At 35.0% G+C, this 19,339-nt stretch overlaps 1 protein-coding gene across 1 annotated transcript in view; it reads left to right on the top strand.

Moving 5' to 3' along the window:
- The first annotated feature begins 18,273 nt into the window (after positions 1-18,273).
- LOC123562447 (TATA-binding protein-associated factor 172-like) overlaps positions 18,274-19,339 on the top strand; it is a 65,070-nt gene continuing 64,004 nt past the window's right edge. The window contains 2 exon segments of the mRNA XM_053527729.1: positions 18,274-18,687; positions 19,166-19,241. Of these exon segments, the coding sequence (XP_053383704.1) occupies positions 18,274-18,687; positions 19,166-19,241 (490 nt within the window).

Here is a 19,339-nt window from a genome sequence, read left to right as displayed (position 1 = left end):
GTGAACTTATATTGTTACTATACCAGATTTATGTCCAACTTTGGCAGGCATATGATAAAAATTTAAGTATGTGGGATATGATAAAATTTAAGTATGTCTCCCACACCACTGTGTGGTGGGAGACATTGATTTACTCCTGTCTGTGTGTGTGTCTGTTCTTCTGTCACAAATCTTGTCTGCACTCTTTTCAGTCCAACATTTCTTATTCGATCTTTACCAAAATTGAACAAAATGCGTTTGACAACCTGATCGTTATTCAAACAGACAAATATTGGAGAAAAGAGTTGATGATTTTTTGGTGAAACAAAAAGTAGAGGGCTCAACGCGAAACTAAGTGTATATATACAAATAGAAGCAGATAGACTAGTTTCGCGTTGAACCCTTGAAGTGAGTAAATGGCTGAGCTGCATAAAGGCATTATGAGCCTGAAAATTCTACTGTTGTAAGTCTTGCGTTCTTCGTGTCTGCATGAAAAGTACATCATTTTAAGACCAGCAGTCCACGTGTTGCCAATAAGTCGTTGAAATCGAAACAGTTTTTCAAACAAAATTTTAATCATGATTTTGCAACTTCAGAGTAAGTCTGCTAATGCCTTTAAAGTTGCTTGTAAGTTAGGTTTTGAAAAGTCATTTTATGACTACTTAGTTGTTGTAATGTTTTAAATGGTGGGCATTTTGTGTACTTCCAACTTCCTAAGAAAAAAGGTTAGTCAATGTCTAGGATTTGTGTGCATTTTGGGGTATGATGGATTTAAGGAATATTTGAATAGCAAAATTAAACTGTTGGCGAACATTGTTCAATCTGCAGTAATTTATGCCCAGTTTGATGTTAAAATACATTTTTTATCATGAAACACTGCAAGATAATTACCTATAAATTTTTTGGAAACGATATTTGAAAAGAAAACGGCAGCATGTTTGTATCTAAGTTCACAAATGTTTAATATGAAGTGCTGAAGCCTTTTGGAAAGTTGACTGTTGACAAAAACTACTATCTGTCGATGTATCTCGGTGCTGGTGCATAAATTCTTCCAACATGAGTTGTTTTAAATTCCTAAGATGTGTATTATCCAAGGATTCCCTTTTCCGGCTGGTTATTTAACTTTTAGGGTTGAACTTGCTCCAAAAACTTTTTGACGTGGAATAGGTGGTATGTAAAGTAAATAAAACCCGAAAAAGTCCGGAAATATCATGACACATTTTTGAAATACTGCAGCTTTAATACTGAAGAGGTGTCTTGATACGTATTGTTGCTGTAACTGTGAACAGGCGCTGTACTGGTATATACTTGTTTTAATATAAAAAAGATGTTTTAAGATTAGTATTTTACCATATTTGTCAAAAAGCGTCAGAGGGTGTCAAAATTCAGAACTGCTGTCAAAAATTTTAACCCAATTTTATAAAGGGTATAAGGAAAATTCGTGCCTAGTGGAAAAGAAAATCAGCCTATCAAAAATATGGAAAGTAAGTCCTCGTATGCTTATATGTTTACGTATTGCTGGTAATGAAATTTTAATTTCAGCTTTTATTACTGGAGAAAAATATTTTGTTCATGCACCTAGTTCTGAAATTTTCAACTTTTGAAAATAAGCTTGATTACAACAAACATTTTATGTCAGATCTGAATTATTTGTGTAAAGTATGATAGTAGCCTACCCATAAATTTTTTAGTGAAAATGCCTTTTTCTACAAAAATTTATGTAAGGGAACATTTTCACCAAATGTACATTAATCTCAGTTCAACAAATAGTAAAACCCTAAACATGGTCATAGCTAGGTAGTCTTTCAGTGAATGGAATGAACCTTTCCCTGTAAAAGGCTGTTTTCTCTTGCATACGGTCCTTTGCTTAACCGGAACGAATCTTCTTTACACCATTCACATACATATTTCTAAACGTGGTTAACGACAATTACTAGTATTTGATCTCGGTCAGAAACAAGAAAAAGAAGGATTTGTTAAACAAAAATGTATCCACAAATGTTACTGCAGATGAATGGGATACTTTATAGCATCAACATATGCTGGAAGTTTCAGTTACAGTAATTATATATAATATGTTTCGTAAACTCATTTATTATGTAATGCATGTATTTGAATAAAGAAATTATTCTAATATTTCGTTTCAATTGATCTTATTTTAGATAAATTTGCAGTATTTTAGTTAATTTCAATCTATTTAGATGAAGCTGCATATCTCCTAATGTTCATAGTTTGGCTTTGACTTCCCTTGGGGACTTCTTTTTCTGTATTGCAATTTGTTAAAGATTATGAATCATCAATAATACTTTAATGTTGGGATTAGTTTAAAGCTCTGGCATTATTTTTAGTGATATAACCGGTCTATTTCTGTGTGAGGTAAGGGCAGTGTTCTGTAATGGCACGTTTGAATATTTTTGCTGAACTATAAGGTGTACGCACGTATAGAGTGGACAATATACTAACTTGAGGTTAGGAGTTTATGCGTGCGTTTGGAGAATTCATGCCGACCACAAAGTGCAACAGTGCTAGTGATAAAAATGTCTGGTAAAACGAATGTTTTACAGCTAAAAAGTACCAAATGTACATAGTTGTAAAAAAATAAATGGGCTTAGACCAGCAAACATTTTTGCCAAAAAAAACAACAACTAGGTTTTAAAACAAGTTTGTACAAGGGAGATTTTGCTTTGCAATATGTGGCAACAGTTTAATTACAATTTGTGCCAATTGACCAGTAATTTTTTAGGAGAGCGAGGAAAAAGCATTTCGAAGTCGGTCAGTATCGTGGATACCACCATTATTATGAATTCCGGTAGTCTAAATAATTTGACGCCAGAACTGATTCTGAGATATTTTCGTGACTGGGCAGAATCCCTCTTATTGATACTGACCTGTGCAAAAATTATCATATCTGGACTAGAATTAACAGTAGTCCCAACTAATTGTACGCTAGTCACCTTATTGTGACAATTTTTGCTCGGGTCAAAATAGGCAGAAATCGCTAAATATCAGTCTGTGAAATCGGTCTGCTTTACAGTAAAAAAATGACTAGAATTCCAGAGGCCATGTCACGTACATATCGGTTGGATAGTTCTGTCGAGTTTATATCTCATACGTGGAGCTTTTACCTTGGAACTGGTTCATTTTAGCTCCATATATAGGCCTAGTGATGAAAGCTTCACGCTTAAGGTATAGGTCCATGTTTCGGAGAAAAAAAGTTCGAACGTCATCAAATCATAGAAAGAAAGCATTGTTTTACATGAAAATATAACAGCATATAAAACATATATTATTGTACAAAACCATTGTCAATTTATTCATATATGTATTGAATTCCGGAAAGGGACTACATGAAGGGGCCACACTTCTGGACAGTCCAGCGCCTTTAAAAACCATTTTAAAAAAGCTGTTACATGTCTTCGTTTTGATGCATTTGCAACATCGTGCGAGTGTTTAAACTTTACATAACTATGTAAAACATCGACAATTACATTTATTTCTTTACAAATGGCATTCTTATTTAAAGGGGGACAACTCATTTACAATATTTTAGGTATCCAACTCCGTGGGACAGAACAGGAAAACATGTATTGGACAGATAAGTTGTGTGTCAAGATGCTGTTCATTCGCTAAAAAAATCTGTTGTTTTGTGATATACTGCTAAACCTTAATTGCATTAGTCGCGAGTTTACTTCATGGAGAAAATGCTGCCGTATAACTTGTGTGACCTGAATAGGGCCCGAACCCATGAGTCAAAGACACACTAGTTTTGCCTTAGAATCGAATCAGTCTTGCATTTTTCCTCGTGCAAACTGAGAATACGAGTCTCTGACAAGCTCAAGTTAGAACAGTTGCCCAAGAGCCGGATATTTCCATCCACACATACAATCACCGAGAAACGCACTGTCTTCGACCCTTTTTTAATTCATTAAAATCAAGTAATAAGGAAATTGTATGCATAAATGTTACCTGAATCTAACGAGCGGTGGTTCCAACGCCGCGGCGGTGGAGGATTCGTCGCAGAAGCGGCGGATAAATATAGCCGGCTGACTGCATTACGGTAAGTTTTCTGAGGAGTATTTCCATATTATTCACGTTTGAATAAAAACAACCAGTGAGACAGGAGTCCACATGTGTACACTTCCAGCTACAAATACTTGTTCAGTGCAATTCTTTGTCATTAATGTAAACACTTCTGTACAGTTTGACGAGGGACTGCCGTTTTTGTAGAATTTCCATCAAAAATGGTAAAATATTGTACAAAGCGACCCCTGCGAAAGCTATGGCCAGTGTGGATTTTGAACTTATGTACGACACGGAAAATTCGCGTGAAAGTGTAAGACGAATTATTTCGAGACCGGCGAAAAACCCCCTGGAAAATACTGTACGGCATGCAAGAAACATGCATGTATATATCCATCACAAATTTATGTCAATTTAAGATAAATGTATGATTTAATTAAATATCCAGTGCATGACTGTGAACGCCGCTACATTCATGTAGAAGAATGCATCAATGTCGAGTTAAACAAAAATACTAATAAAACATATTAATTGGGTCTCAAAATCGTGATTTGGTTTTATCTACTCATTGGAGAAGCATAAATTTATTTATAATGTATATATTATTTGAATAAACAGTAAGGAGTAGACAGATAAATTGCATGACTCCATGTTTCCAAGGGACCAGAAATCACTCAGAGAAGACAGCTAGGGCTTGCCCCAAATGTGCATCCTATAAATAAAGTTACGATATCGTTTGTACAGGGTCACTCAAAATGACCTCATTTTTGAAAGACCCTGTGCAGCTTGAACACTGGATTGTATATAAAACACCATGTATTTAAAACCGCCAATCTGCGGCAATAACGCATGAAACACTAGTCTAAGAAAAGTGCAGGTGAGACATGTTCTACGTACTCTGGGTTAATACAAATATGTATATGCATACTGCTGCCTACTTTCAAAGTCTTTCGCGAACATGACGACTGACAATCTGCTTTGAAGGCGATTGTTGTGTATCGTCGATTTTCATTTGTACAGTAATGCATATTTAACTTTATTTTATCGGGCGTCTTTTATCAGTGACATGCAGTACTTTAATAATTTTCGAGAACATATTAAATGTGTTCCATGCACTTTTTATGAGGTAACATCGGGGTGTGAGTGAGAATGCGGCCCCTGTACGTTTCTGTCTTCATAAAATAGAAAATGTGGAAAACCACAGCTCGCCCAACACTACATAAACGAAAATGTTGGAGGGTCGGTTTGATTGAGCCTGTTCATGGACGGTAGTGGAAATGCAAGCTACCGTCCACGCCCTCTAGCACCGGGTTGAGCAGAACTCAACATTTACACATGTTTTATTTACCAGAATATAATTTAGAGACACCCGAAGATGTATTCATACGGAGAAGCACACGAAACCTTCAATGATGCACAGTACGTTTATGATTTCAAGATTTGATGAAAAATCATGACAAAAGAGAATAAGACCATAAACTTTTTGACCGGTCATTGGGACATCAATTATTATCATTATCAGTATGATCCAATGCTTGTATGAAATCAAACCTGGAGTGTCATTCAGTTATCACATATTCTTGAGATACGTGTTATACCGCGGCTGTCACTTACAGTGATGCATGTAATTCAGAAACCGTTTAAACACAATACTTACGTATATATGTAAACAAAACAGTAAAACAAGAAAAGGTTGTTTGGGATGGAAGAATGGAACATACTCACTTTCCAGATCAGAGATATTGGTCGGTAATTTTTACAGTTGAAATTTAACCTTAGGACTATGCGAGGGACAATCCCTGGTGAAGATTTCACAAGGTCTTTGAGAACACAATTTAAGGTATTGGACCCCTAATAGTAATGTTTTAAAAATGGCATTTGCTTGGTATATTCTTAAAGTTGACCATGTTTGACACTATGTTGCAAATTTTAAACAACTTTCACCGTGCCGTTTTTTGTAAAAATTGTATAATAAATGGTATTTCCTCACGCTCAAGAAGAGACAAAATTCAATGTGATGGCCACTATCTAAAACGCTTGCAGAGAATTCATTACAACATTAATTTTGATAAAAGAAACATGAAACTATTGTTAAACAATTATAAAACACAAAATAAAACTTTAAAAATCATTTTTGTCTAGGGTGCCTCAAGTAAACAGATTTAATGAGACAGAATTCTAACTCCAACATTGAAAAATTAAGGTCGAATCCGGTGGGTCTGTTTTGAATTTCGCTCACTTCATTCAAAAATAACCTTGGGGCAATAGTAAAACCTACCTGCATTTCTTCCACAACATGTAATCTAACGAATGAAGGCAAAATAGAGAACTTTTACCGCACGTAACTCAGTATTTTTAAAGATGTCTAACTCTACCCCTTATGATTCAGAGGTAAATTCACATTAAACAGCAAAAAATCGCTTATAAAATGAAAATTTTCCACTTTTGTACAATTCATCAATAATTAGTCTTGAAAGAAGTAAAATCTTGCTAGAAAAAAGGAAAACATGGAGAAAAAAAATTTGGTCCCAGTTGGATTTGAACCTACGCCCCCCTGAAAATTGCAGTCAAAGTAGGTTTATGGTAGGAATTGAATACTCTTCAAAAAGGAGATACTCTATTACGGGTCCAATACCTTAAGGTGGTATCTACTTTAGGCCTAATGCTTTGTTTGTACGGAGACCACTTAGGAATTTACTAGCACTAACTTGAGGCATGGTTGTTTATTGCTGTTCTGAAACCAGTCAAAATAGCCGATTCTAAGTATGACCAGTGCGAGTTATATATATTATATATGTAATCAGACACTACATTTGAAATTAGGAAAATGACCACCACTTTTCTTTTGAGTTTTATTCAGCCCTGACAATGTTCTTAAGAAAATGTAAGATACAGTCATTTAGAATGGGCCCTACAGTGTGTGCTGCAGCCATTGGAAAGGTCTCAATTTTATTGGAATAAAGAAGTCCAGCTATTTATAAAGCTGTTTGGAAACTGTTACAAGATATACAGAGACTAAATAGGAAAGTGGTGCAAAATTGGGTTTTCTTGCTCTCATTATTTTGTTTGCATGCTTTTTGTTGAAATCACATGGCAGATGTATACTTGACATTTTAGTAGCATTTTCATAAATGAATCGATAGCATTACAGAATGTGCCATGACCTAAATAAGTCATACACCATCACTACAATTTAATCTACATCTACTGCGTACTGCACAACAATCATGCTGGTTATAACTGGGAGGCCCTTGTCTCGGACAAACTGTTAAAAGATGAGTTAGTTCATTAGGTGTAAAGTTAAAAAGAACTACAGTTTCTAAGATTAAAAACATTGATATATATATTAGAAGGTTACAGTTGCTAGCCTCTCAGTGAATAGAATCAGACTGGAGCTGTACTGTATGTGTAGGGGGAGATCATTCCAGGAAGAATTGTTTTGGGAAAAACCAGGATTTTAAAAGGGGTTATTGTGTATGAGATTTTTGGGTAAAGTAGTGCAATTTCCCTTGTAGGTGTGAGGGGGGTTAGGGTTCAATTTGAAAATAAGACTGTACTTTTTTTTTTAAAAAATAAAATATATAAAAAGGGGTTTTTTTTAAATGTGGTGGTGTTCAAGGGTTGGGTCTTTGAGATCGGGTAAGCTTTTGATTTTCCATGTTGTCGGCCCATGGGTTTTTAAACACCGTTTTGATTTGCAGTCGTTGAATTTGGTGAGTGATTTTTCCCATGGGTGTCAAAAATTGGAGGAACAGTTTTCCCAAGTTTGGTGGGGGGGACTTAGGTTTTTAAGCTGTTTCTTTTATACTTTTCTGTTGTTTGTTTTGACTTTTTTTTTAAAGGGAAAGTGAGTTTTTTTGCTTTCGATTGTTTGTTTTTAAATTGTGCTTAAAAACCAAGGGAAAATTTTTTCTTAGTGTAACCCCCAAAGGTTTTAGCAGCTAATGTATTTCTTTATGGAGCGTATAATTTGGTTATGGGGGCGTATAATTCGTAAAATGATATGTTTTTCCTTTCGATAATCCTAAATACCTCGCACTTTCCGGACTAAAACCCCGTTGCCGGTCCTTTTCCTTTGCTTCTAGGGGAATATGGAAAACTTTTTGTAGGGTGGTTTTAACGTCAGAAGCAATTTTGGGGGTACCTTTGGGGTCAAAAATCCCGTTTTAGTTTTAAGAAAATTCGATTTTGTTGACCAGGTGGGACATTTTCCCAATTTAGTATGACCCTGGTTGAGAATTAGTTTAAAAAGCTAGTTCTTTTAGTAGGGCCCCAGGGTAAATCTGACTGAAGTACATTCCTATTGGGCTAGCATAGGATTGAGAAGACCTATTCATACCCTTTTTGTTCTGACAAACCCTTTCGTAGCCAATCAGGCCAAAATTTAAAAACATTTTGAAAAATCAAACATGTAGCCTTGACTTTTGATATTTAAAAAATTTTTTATGTGTAATGAATCAGATACCCGGCTGTCAGTCGGTAGGCCACTTGCTTTGTAAGCGAGGGGCCCACGGGTTCGACCCCTTTGAAGGACGCACTTTTTTTTTTTTTTCTCTTTGACATTCGAAAAAGTGTTGATTGGAAAAAAAAAAAAATAGAAATACGGGAAAACCAAAATATACAAAAAGACAAATGTGAATGGGTCGTTTCAGATCTTCTTTTTAAAAAATAAAAGTACTTTGTCAGATTGGCCCCGGGGTCGGAAAACGTTTTTTAGTTTTAAAACCCAGGTTGGGGAATTAGCTTAAAGCTATTTAATATTTAGTAGATCGGGTCAGACAAAATCGGAATTGTCCCCCCCGGGTCATACTTTTGTAAATTTGTCCGCCCGGGTATGGCGTCCGTTAGGGGTGGGAAAAATGCCGTTTTGTTTAAAACCCTTCGATTTAGTAGGACCCAGGGTGGGACTTTTCCCCAATTAGTATCCCCCTGGTTGTGTTAGTTAAAAAGCTATTTTTTTTAGTACGGCCATGGTGGGGGACTTATCATATTTAGTATGACCCTTTGGAAAAGGTCATTTTCCCATAGAATAAAAAAAAAAAACAACTATTTAGTGTGTTATAACCTAGAGAAAGTGATTATGCATATATATGGACATATATTCTGCAGACTAATGCAGCACGTTATAATAGTGTAAAAACATCTCCAATTTGTCTTTTGTCCCAAAACAAAAAATAAAAATTTTAGAACATTTTATATTAAGATGCACGAGTTACACTCTTTACCGTCAAAACCTTTAAATACTATTGAAGTGATATGTATAACATTAAGTCAGGAAGTACAATGAAATCTTGAAAAAAAGGGACTACTCTACAATTATATTAGATGTCCTAAAGTAAAGTACAAAATGTCATATTTCCCAAAAGGGAAGCAGATCTTAAAAAACTTAGAAGGATCCCCAAAATATGGTATATAAATTGCATTTTAAAAAAGGACTGCAATTATTAAAAAAAGGCATTTAAAAAAAGCAGACAGTATAAAAAAAGGGGAAAATTTTAAATACCCTTTTTAAAAATAAATACCAGTGTTTAAAAAATTGAACAGTTTAACCCTGAACCATAAAAAGTTATTTTAGGACCCTCTAAGGTGTGGGAATTGTTTTAACATAGTGTGTGTGTATATAGAGTGACCTTTTATTCATGAATATTTTGGGTTTTTTAAAAGGTCCGGGGTTTTTAAAAAATACCCTTTGTTGGAGGGGCCTCGATACGGAGGGGGGGAAATTTTACAAGAACGAACGAAAATTAGAGCGTGACGTAACACACCCTTTTCTGTGGTTCGTGCCAAATTTTAGCTTTGCGTGTCACAACTTTCTCGGTGTTTTAAGTTGGGGACAATAAAAGAGAAAAAACCGGGAAGTAGGAAATCAACCATGAGTGAACAAAATTTGATTGGATGTGGGGGGGTTTAAACCCTTTTCTTTTCGGCCCCTCTTTTCCCAAAAATTCTATGCCTTTTTGGGCCACAAAGTTAAAAAGGGCTGTCAGTATAAAAACAAACTCGCCCTTGAACGGGTAAAAGAAAAAAAATATGGTGGAAAAAATTGTTCTTTGAAACCTTTTCCCCCCCTTTTTACCCCCCAATCTTGGAAAAAGGATTATCCCGTAAATTTGAAATTTATAACAAATTTTGATTTTGGGTGCCCCCCTGGTTTTAAGTCCCCAAAAAGGAAATTCGCAAAAAAAACGGCCCCCCAAAATTGTTTAAAAAAATTTAGGAAACTTCAAAAAGGGCTGATCCGGTCCCCCCGGGTAGTTTACATTATTCTTTGGACCCTTCACTTACTTGATACTGATTTTGATTTATAAACTCAGACAAAGGGAAAACCCAAGGTAGATAGTTGTCTTTTGGACAGAAATTGTCTTTTAAAATTTGAATAAAAAAATTCATTTTCCCATAAAAATTATGGGTATGGGGGGACCCTATACAGCTGATTTGTTTTTAAAGTCTCACTATAGCTAGGGCCATTTTGGGGGTTCATTGAAAAAAAGGGGGACCTAGTTTTTATTTTGACCATTTATATGTACCTTGGCATGCCCAACAGCCTTTGGGAAAACCCGGGGTGGTCTAGTGGATATGGTTTTGGCCAGCTAAACCCAGGGGTCTGGGTTTCGACCCCTTTACGGGGGGTCAGACTAGGACTTCTAATAGGACACCATTTACGGGTTTTTCTACGGGTTTTTTCCGGGGGAAGCGGACTCGGAGGGGGTTTCCCAATAAGTTTTAAAGCTTTCATCACAATCGACCCTAAAAAAAATTTGTATAAAAAATTTTTAAACTAACAGCTTTCCCTGTTTTTTGACCCGGGGCAGCCCCACCAAATACTGAAGATCCCATTCACCGTCCCATGTGTGCAGTATCAGTTTTTATTATTGCAGAGTGCTTATTTAGAATCTTCTTCTCTTCTTCTAAAAAATACACTCCTTCAAAACTTTGAAGTTTGGTGAAAAGCACTGAAAAAATTTTTTTTTTTTGGTTTTTTTAATATTTTAAAGTTTTTTACATGTAAAAAAACCCAAAAAAACCCTTTCCCAAATTTTACATTCTTAAAACTTTTTTCACTGGTAGTCTTTAAAAAATTAAAGGGGAAGATTTTTAAAACCCAGGCAAAGTGACAAAAGTTTAAAGGAGTAACGGTGGCTGCTTTTTGTGCGACAATGGGCAACATGTTCTGACCTTCTGTTCTAGTTAAAAATGAATTTTTATAGGAATTTTGGATGTGTCTAAAGTGTACATTTACCATTTTACATGCCTTGTTCTTGAATCAGGGGGTTTTTAATAAATTTTTTTCTGGTATACGGGTTCAAAAGGGTTGGAAAATTTTTTAAAGATTTTGAACATTTTTTAAAACAATTAAGCTCTAGTTTTTTTTTATTTTAAATGTTTGGCCCAATTTTTAAATTTTTTAAACGTATTAGAAACTGAGCTTGTAAAATGAAGCTTTTAGTGCCAAATCTCTGAATTTTTTTCAGTTTGTTTCTATAGGGGTTTTTTGTATGTGCCTGGGTCCCAAATGAAGATTGAATATTTAACTTTGGTCTTACTATAATTTTTATTTTGCATGTTCTTTCATTAAAGATTTTAATTTTTTAAATTTTTTTGGCCCGGAAGCCATTTGTTTTTTTCCCTGAGTTTAGGTTTAAATCCCATTTCAAGTTGTTTTTAAGGGGCCGCTAGATACTTTGATCATTTGAACTTTTTCTAGGTATGATGGTTTTTGTTTATAATTAAATTAAATGGGGTTCTTTTTTGTGTGATCCCAAGGGTGTTGGGGAAAAGCATCTTGGGTCAACCAATCCTGTTCCCATTTTCCAGCAGCTTCCAAATCCGACTCGGAAGTTTTGAGTTATTTAACTCCCCTTTGGGGGCCCAAAAATGCGACTAAAGGCGCCCATATTTTTACCCCTGTAGGGGTCGATATCCGACATAACGGTTTCAGTACTCCCCAGGACGGCGATTGACGGTAAGTCGCGGGACCGAGTCAAGCTGAAATGTGTCAATAAATTGTTAAATTTTGATAATCCTGATTTTAAAACAAAATTTTTTTGCATAAGGCAAATTTTTTCTTAGGGTGTTAAAAATTGTTAATTATGCTAATAATTAAATTTCCCTTGTTAAAATAAATGTTTGCAAAAAATTCGGGGAAAGGAAAAATTTTGCCCCAAAATTTTTTGTGTTTTGTTCATACTGTATTTCAAAAGATTTTTAAAAAAATGTCGGCTGCCCCCGGGGTTTTTCTTACATTGAAAAATATTCAAATTTTCATGCTGTTTTTTTTGTATCGTCCGTCGGTTTATGATTCCGGGCGATGAAATTTTTATTATCAGAGAAAAAGAATGGTCGAAGAAAGCTGGAAAAATTCGTACACTTACATTGCCCTTAAAATTCAAAGGTTTAAAAAAAACCCCAGCAAAAACATGTTTCATAATAAAAAAGTTTTGAAATAAAGTTTTTGTAAATTTAATAATTTTTTCAAAGAATTTTTGGTTTTAAAAATTACAATTAACTGTTCAGTGGGGGTGTCACATTTGGGGTTTTTGTACTTTTTTAGAAATAAAAATTTTACATTTAAAATAAAACCCTCTTAAATATATTTATTCAAAAATGGGTGTTAATTTTGAGCAATGCTGATGTAAATATCTGTGGGTTTAAAAATGTATTTTTGTGTAATTGGGAAATTAAAAATGTTTCCCTTGAAAAAGGGAAAATCGGAAATGTTCAAATTTTTTATTAAAAACCCCAAAAGGTTTTGTAAAAATTTATGAATGTTTTTTTGAAATGAAAATTTTAATTCTATTTGGATTTTAAATTTCGAACGAAAGTGGATAAATATATATATTTGTTCAAACTTGGAAAAATTTTATAAGTTATTTAATTTACACCCATGTTAATAAATTTCTCTGCTTTATTTTAATTGACTGCCTGCGAGTGTGTTTTTTAGGGGAAAATCAGATAATGTTTTTTCGAAAGGTTTGGTGGTTTAAATTTTTATCTCGCCGGCTGTATTTTATGATATCGGCCCAGGGAGTTTTTTAAATTTTTTAATTTTTTAATTAAAATTTCTATCACCCTCAAAGGGTTTAAAGTATGTGTTTTATAGGTTTGGGAAAATCATTTATGTAGATTAAAAAGGGAAAAAGGGCCCTTTAACGGTTTCCCCGGGGACCCAGAGGTTACAAAATACAATTTTCTTCCCGGGGTACTGGGGTGGGTTTTTGTCCTCCAGAAAATCAGAAATCCCCGTTGAGGGGCATTACAAGATAGTCAGTAATATCTTAATTTATACCCGTTTTGGTGTTTATGAGACCCCTTTGTCAAAAGCATTTTGGCCCCAAAAACCCTGATGATTATTTTCTGTCTGGATGTTTTGTTTTGAGGGCTTACTAATGTTTTGGATGAAAGAAATGAGTTTCACAAGAACATGTGATCAAAAACATGTTTTCAAAAAAAATATTTAGATGTTGTTACTTTCCCCAAAAAAACCCTAAGATTGCTAGAGATAAAATGTTTTGGAGATTTTGGGCTGGAGTTGATGGGATTTTAAAAGTTTTTCTCCCTTTTTAAAGATGGGGCAAATTTTTCATTTTTCCCATTTAAATGTGTTTTAGCCTCTGGCAAAAGTTATTAAAAAATTTTTTGGGAAATTTTTGGTATATTTCTTTCAAGATTTGCAAAGTTATTATCTGAGCCGGGAAACTTTTGAGATTTTTAAATTTTCCCAAAAATTTTGAAATTCCTTTTTGGGAGAGGGGTTTTGTTGGCATTTTTTGGGTGAGGATAGGACCTTTGTTGGTTTTTTTCTTGTGCTGTTTCGGGGGTAAATGCTTTTTTAAATTGATTATTTAAATTATTAGTTTTTCGGTTTTATTGCTTTTAGTTTACACCATTTTCACGAAGTGGAGGTGTGGCGGATAATTCATTTTTTTGTGTTCTTATGTAGGAAAATAAGTTCTGTGTTACTATTTAAAAGAAATTTGGAAAAAAATGCTATAGTATAGGGTTTGTGCTCGGGCTTTTGAAAAAAGGGGGAGAACTATTGCACTCGCCCCCCGGGTGGCATTTTGGGGTGGGGGGCCGGGGGGGTTGGTTTTAAAATTTTTGATAAGTCAAATATCTCGGTTTCTTTTCCCAAAACTATTTACTTTAAACTTAAAATAGTTTTAACTTTAAAATCTACACCAGGAGAAAAAAAAAAAACCCCATAACTCCCCGATTTGAAATTTTTACAGAATTTTGCCCCCTTTTTTAAATTTGAAATTTTTTTGGGTTAAAATTTTGATAAAAATCAAATATCTCTGTTATTATCAAAGCTATTTTACTTGAAACCCTTAAAAAACTTATTTCCATCAAAATTACCCAGGAGAAACAAAACCCCATAACTCTGATTTTTTAATTTTGACAGAATTATGCCCCTTTTTAAATTTTGAATTTATGTTAAAAAGGTTTTATAAAAATCAGATATCTTGTTACCCAAAGCTTTTTTAACCCCTTTAACTCAAAATGTTATTTTCTATCAAAATTACACCAGGAGGGGCACAATTTCCCCTAAAATTAGATTTTAAAACTTGACAGAGGTTTTGTCCTTTTTAACTTGGATTTTTTTTTTCTGGCCCAAAACTTAATTCAGAGTCAAGCACTGGGGAAAAGTCGGGGCGGCCCGTCTTAGGACAGTCTTGGAAAAATTGGGTTTACGTTGAGTGACTCATATATGGTTTTTTTTTTTTTTGGTAAACACTGCGCATTGTGCTTTATAGATGAAAAATTTTTTATTAAGTTCATCCCGAGTTCAATTTTTTGATATTTGGTGGATAAATAAAAGGGAAAAATTTGGGGACAGGTCTCTTTTTTTTTTGTGTAAAGCGGTTGGGGTTTGTTCTTTAAACACTTGAAAAAATTTCAAAGAAAATTGCCTCATTGACAAATGTCAGGTGTGTCACTGTGTCTGTCTGTAGATTGCAATATTAAATAAAAATTTTTAAAGAAAAAACCGGGAAAAGTTAAAATTGTAGATAGGTTGAATTTTTAAAATTCTTTCAAAAAAAAAAATTTGGGAGTTTTTTTTTTCTGAAATACCCGTTTTTGGGAAAACTTTAAAATGAGACTTTTAAATTTTCATCATTGTAAAAAGGACATACCGTTTCCCTTATATTTTTAACTGTATATAAATAAAGAAAAAAGATCAATTTGTTTCGCGCTCGGCCCTCAAAATTTTTTACCTTTTTTATTTCTTTGGGGTAATAAATACATTTTCCAACCCAAAATAATTTTTTTCAAAATTTAAGGTCATTTCCGTATGATTATTGAAGTTGCCCGATTTGCCAGCATAAACAAAATAGGGACAGCTAAATCTGCTGGGCTGGGACAAAAGTCCCACCACTTATTTTACCAAAAGGGAGTTCTCTGTTAAACCTTTAGCCTGTCTGGCTGCAAGTGATTCTGACCTTTGCGACCATGCATTACCAAGATCCACCTACCCTCTGTGCATTGACATGGTCTGGTCAATGTTCGCCTCATCCTGTCCGTAAATTTTCAGAGAACAACCCTCTAATAAAAAGGGTATGCCCAAATTGAATTACGGACCAGTCCACTTTTAGAAATTTATGCAAAGTATTTCAACGTGTCTTTTTTAAAGACTTTCCACTTATTATGTCCTTAATTATTATAATGTACTAAGTTTAACTATACGTGTGTTTCATGTTGTACATATGAGCCGCGCCATGAGAAAACCACTAGTGCGTTTGCGACCAGCAATGATCCAGACCAGCCTGCGCAGTCTGGTCCAGATCCATGCTGTTTGCTACTGTTTCTCAATTGCATAGCTTTTGAAAAGCGAACAGCATGGATCCTGGCCAGACTTGGCGGTAGTGCAGGCTGGTCGGATCCATGCTGGTCGTAAAAGCACTATGTTGGTTTTCTCATGGTGCGGCTCAATTATAGCAGACATGAATTGCTTCCTGTATTCATCACTATCAATGGGCTTGTTTTCTTATACAGGGAACATTTTAGTTGATTGGAATAGGATGTAATTTTGAGGAAATTTAAATATTGATATTGCAGCTTTATTGTAATTGAAAGTACATTGTTATGTGGTTATTTTTACATTTTTCTAGTTTTCCCTATTGCTTTGCAAGAATCTTTATGACCTTCATATTAAACTAATAAATGGGTTTTTATATAAATAGTTTTATGCCAACAGTGGTTTATACCCATAAAAAGAGTCTTAATGTGACTAAAAGAGATATAGTTTTATTTTATAATGCTAAGTTCACTCTGGTCTGGTGTGAAGTCATTTTCTCATTAAGATACCTTCCCTTTTAAAAGATACTGGAAATGATTACGGAGTTTGATAATTGATGTATTTTGATCCTTTGAAAATGCTTAAATTCAGTATCATTCAAAATCCTGTGATTCCCCTGCAATATGAAACCTTTACATAGCGGTAAATTTTATGTACTGTCCTTTTGTGAAACTATGAACATATTCGTCTGTAGAGCTTTTCAGAGACTCCTATTTTAATAACAATTAAGACCAATGATACCTTACACCAAGCAATTTGCTTGTACCCTATTTATGGCTGGGGTCTACTGATGCAATTGCAATAAATCCTGTCCAGGATCATCCGGCAATGGGGGTCACAAATTGTACCCTGTGGCCTTCACCTCAGTAGGATAGTGACCTAGCTGTCCTGACAGTCGTCCACAAAATTCAGTCACACAAAGCCTGCAACCTGTGTATTATATAAATTTGTCATTTTTCACAATAAGCAAACACACCTCTACAAAAGAATAAGGTAATTAAAAGATAACATGTAAGTGTGTGGTTATTTATTGTGATTCATCTCATAAAACACTCTCTATATCGGAGAGAATTGTTATTAGTCGGTGGTTCTTCCCATCTATAAAGATGCAAATGTATAAGTATTGAATTGTAGAAAAGAGAAAATACCTGAGACTTTTCTTTGTTAGTTTGGATTTAATTACATGTAGGTGGATTGACACATCGAGAAATTTCTAGAAAAACAGTCCCCCATAAGTAGTTATCATGTCACAGTATTTTTTTTTTTCTTTTCAGACTTGACCGACTGTTTCTACTTCTGGACACAGGCTCACTTCTTTGATTGAAAATCTGCAGCAGAACCTATGATATTCCAAAAACTTCATCCTTATGAGGCTTAATAATCTCTTACAAAGGTATAGTATAAGATTTTGTCTTTATCTGGATGTAGTTGTTGGGCCGAAAATAAAATATTGTTTGTTTCACCTCCCCTCCCCTACTACCAGTGCAAATGGGCCCTACCCAAACGATGTTATTGCCAAACCAACACAAAATATTTTTTTTAATAACTTTGGCAATTGTTTAAGAATAAGTATCAATCATGGTAAAGAGTCTTTTAAAAGAATCTGCATAACTGATATTTATATATGTATGTCAGATTGTGGTATTTTTTGAAGTTTTTTCTTCTACAATTTTTTTTGTGTGGAGCAAATATTGACGAATTTAAAAAAAAAGAATCTTCATTCTGCCTACCTACCTACCCGAACTTCGTCAGCTAGGGTCGGGATGGGGAAACAAAGAATATTTTAAGTTCGGCCTGGTTTATTATCCAAAAACTTGAAAACCTTACTACTATGCCAAGGTATAAAGGCAGTAAATTTATTTTCAATTTTTTCCATAAACTTGAAAGATTACAGAAGTAAAGTAATAGATTTAGAGTCTTAAAACTTCCTTTGCATGAATTTGATAATCTAACCAGGGTGGTGGTGTTAGTTTTTCATGTAACACTTCATGTACCTTAAACCCTTACCCTGCTCAATTTCTATACTTAACTTTTCATTTTCAATGTTGGACGTACCATTACTGTTGGGATGCTTCCACAAGTACGGCTGAATATCGAACAGTGCAGATCCTGATCAGACTGCCCAAAGTGCAGGCTGATCTGATCTATACACTGCCGGCAAAGGCAGAATCAATTGTTCCAGCATAGGTAAGGGTTACCATAAAGTGACTTTAATCAAGGTAAAGAGGTAGGAACTTAATAATTATATAGTACAGGTCTAAAAGTACCAACATATAATCCATAGATAAGAAGCCTTCAATCCCTCTGCATGGATAAAAACTGGCCTTACCAAGGTATAGTTGTAGTAGGCTTATAAGCTCTGGCAAAAGGTACTTATTAAAACATGTACCTAGGCATGGAGGAAGATATATAGTCTTTAATGGATAATTGTCAAAATCGATGTATGATGTTATGCTATTGAAAGAAAAGGGTACGAGATGTCGGCCAAGTACTTAGTTGTTTTTTCACGCTGTAGAAGGATTCCAATGTTCTCTATTCTGTTCATCTATGTAAGTAAAATCATCATACTTGATTTATTGTTTAAATTTGTTAATAACAGCGTTTTTATCTGTCAGGTCAATTTCTATCTGAGAAGCAGTAATTGGGACACAAGAATAGCTGCTGCACAGGCTGTCCATGCCATAGCAAAGAATGTGCCGCAGTGGGAACCGAGAGGTGCTCCAAAACAAGGTAAGGCTGTCAGTACTAAAGCAAAGAATGTTCCTCAGTGGGAACTGAGAGACACTCCAAAACAAGGTAAGACTGTCTGTACTAAAGCAAAGAAAGTTCCTCAGTGGGAACTGAGAGACACTCCAAAACAAGGTAAGGCTGTCCATACCATAGCGAAGAATGTTCCTCAGTGATAACTTAGAGATGCTCAAAAACCAGGTAAGGCTGTCTGTACAAAAGCAAAGAATGTTCCTCTGAGTTGGAACTGATAGACACTCCAAAACAATGCAGGTTGTCCAACCATATCCAAGATGTTCCTCAGTGATAACTTAGATGATGCTTAACACCAGTAGGCTGTCTGTACTAAAGCAAATGAATGTTCCGCAGCGGAACCGAGAGACCCAAAACAAGGTAAGGCCTGTCTGTACGAAAGCAAAGAATGTTCCGCAGTGGGAACCGAGAGACACTCCAAAACAAGGTAAGGCTGTCTGTACTAAAGCAAAGAATGTTCCTCAGTGGGAAACTGAACCCACTCCAAAACACAGGTAATGCTTCCATACCATAGTGAAGAATGTCCCCGTGATAATTAGAGATTCTCAAAAACCAGGTAATGCTGTTGTACTAAAGCAAAGAATTTTCCTCTGAAGTTGGAACTGATAGACCTCCCAACAGGCAGGTTGTCCATCCATAGCCAAGAATGTTCCTCAGTGGGAACTTAGAGATGCTCAAAAACAAGGTAAGGTCTGTTCTAAAGCAAAGAATGTTCCCCTGAGTGGGAACTGAGAGACACTCCAAAACGAGGTAAGGCTGTCAGTGCCATAGTGAAGAATATTC

This window comes from Mercenaria mercenaria, chromosome 2 (genome assembly GCF_021730395.1).
Source record: "Mercenaria mercenaria strain notata chromosome 2, MADL_Memer_1, whole genome shotgun sequence".
Taxonomy (NCBI): domain Eukaryota; kingdom Metazoa; phylum Mollusca; class Bivalvia; order Venerida; family Veneridae; genus Mercenaria; species Mercenaria mercenaria.
This window is presented reverse-complemented; position numbering and strand designations above follow the sequence as displayed.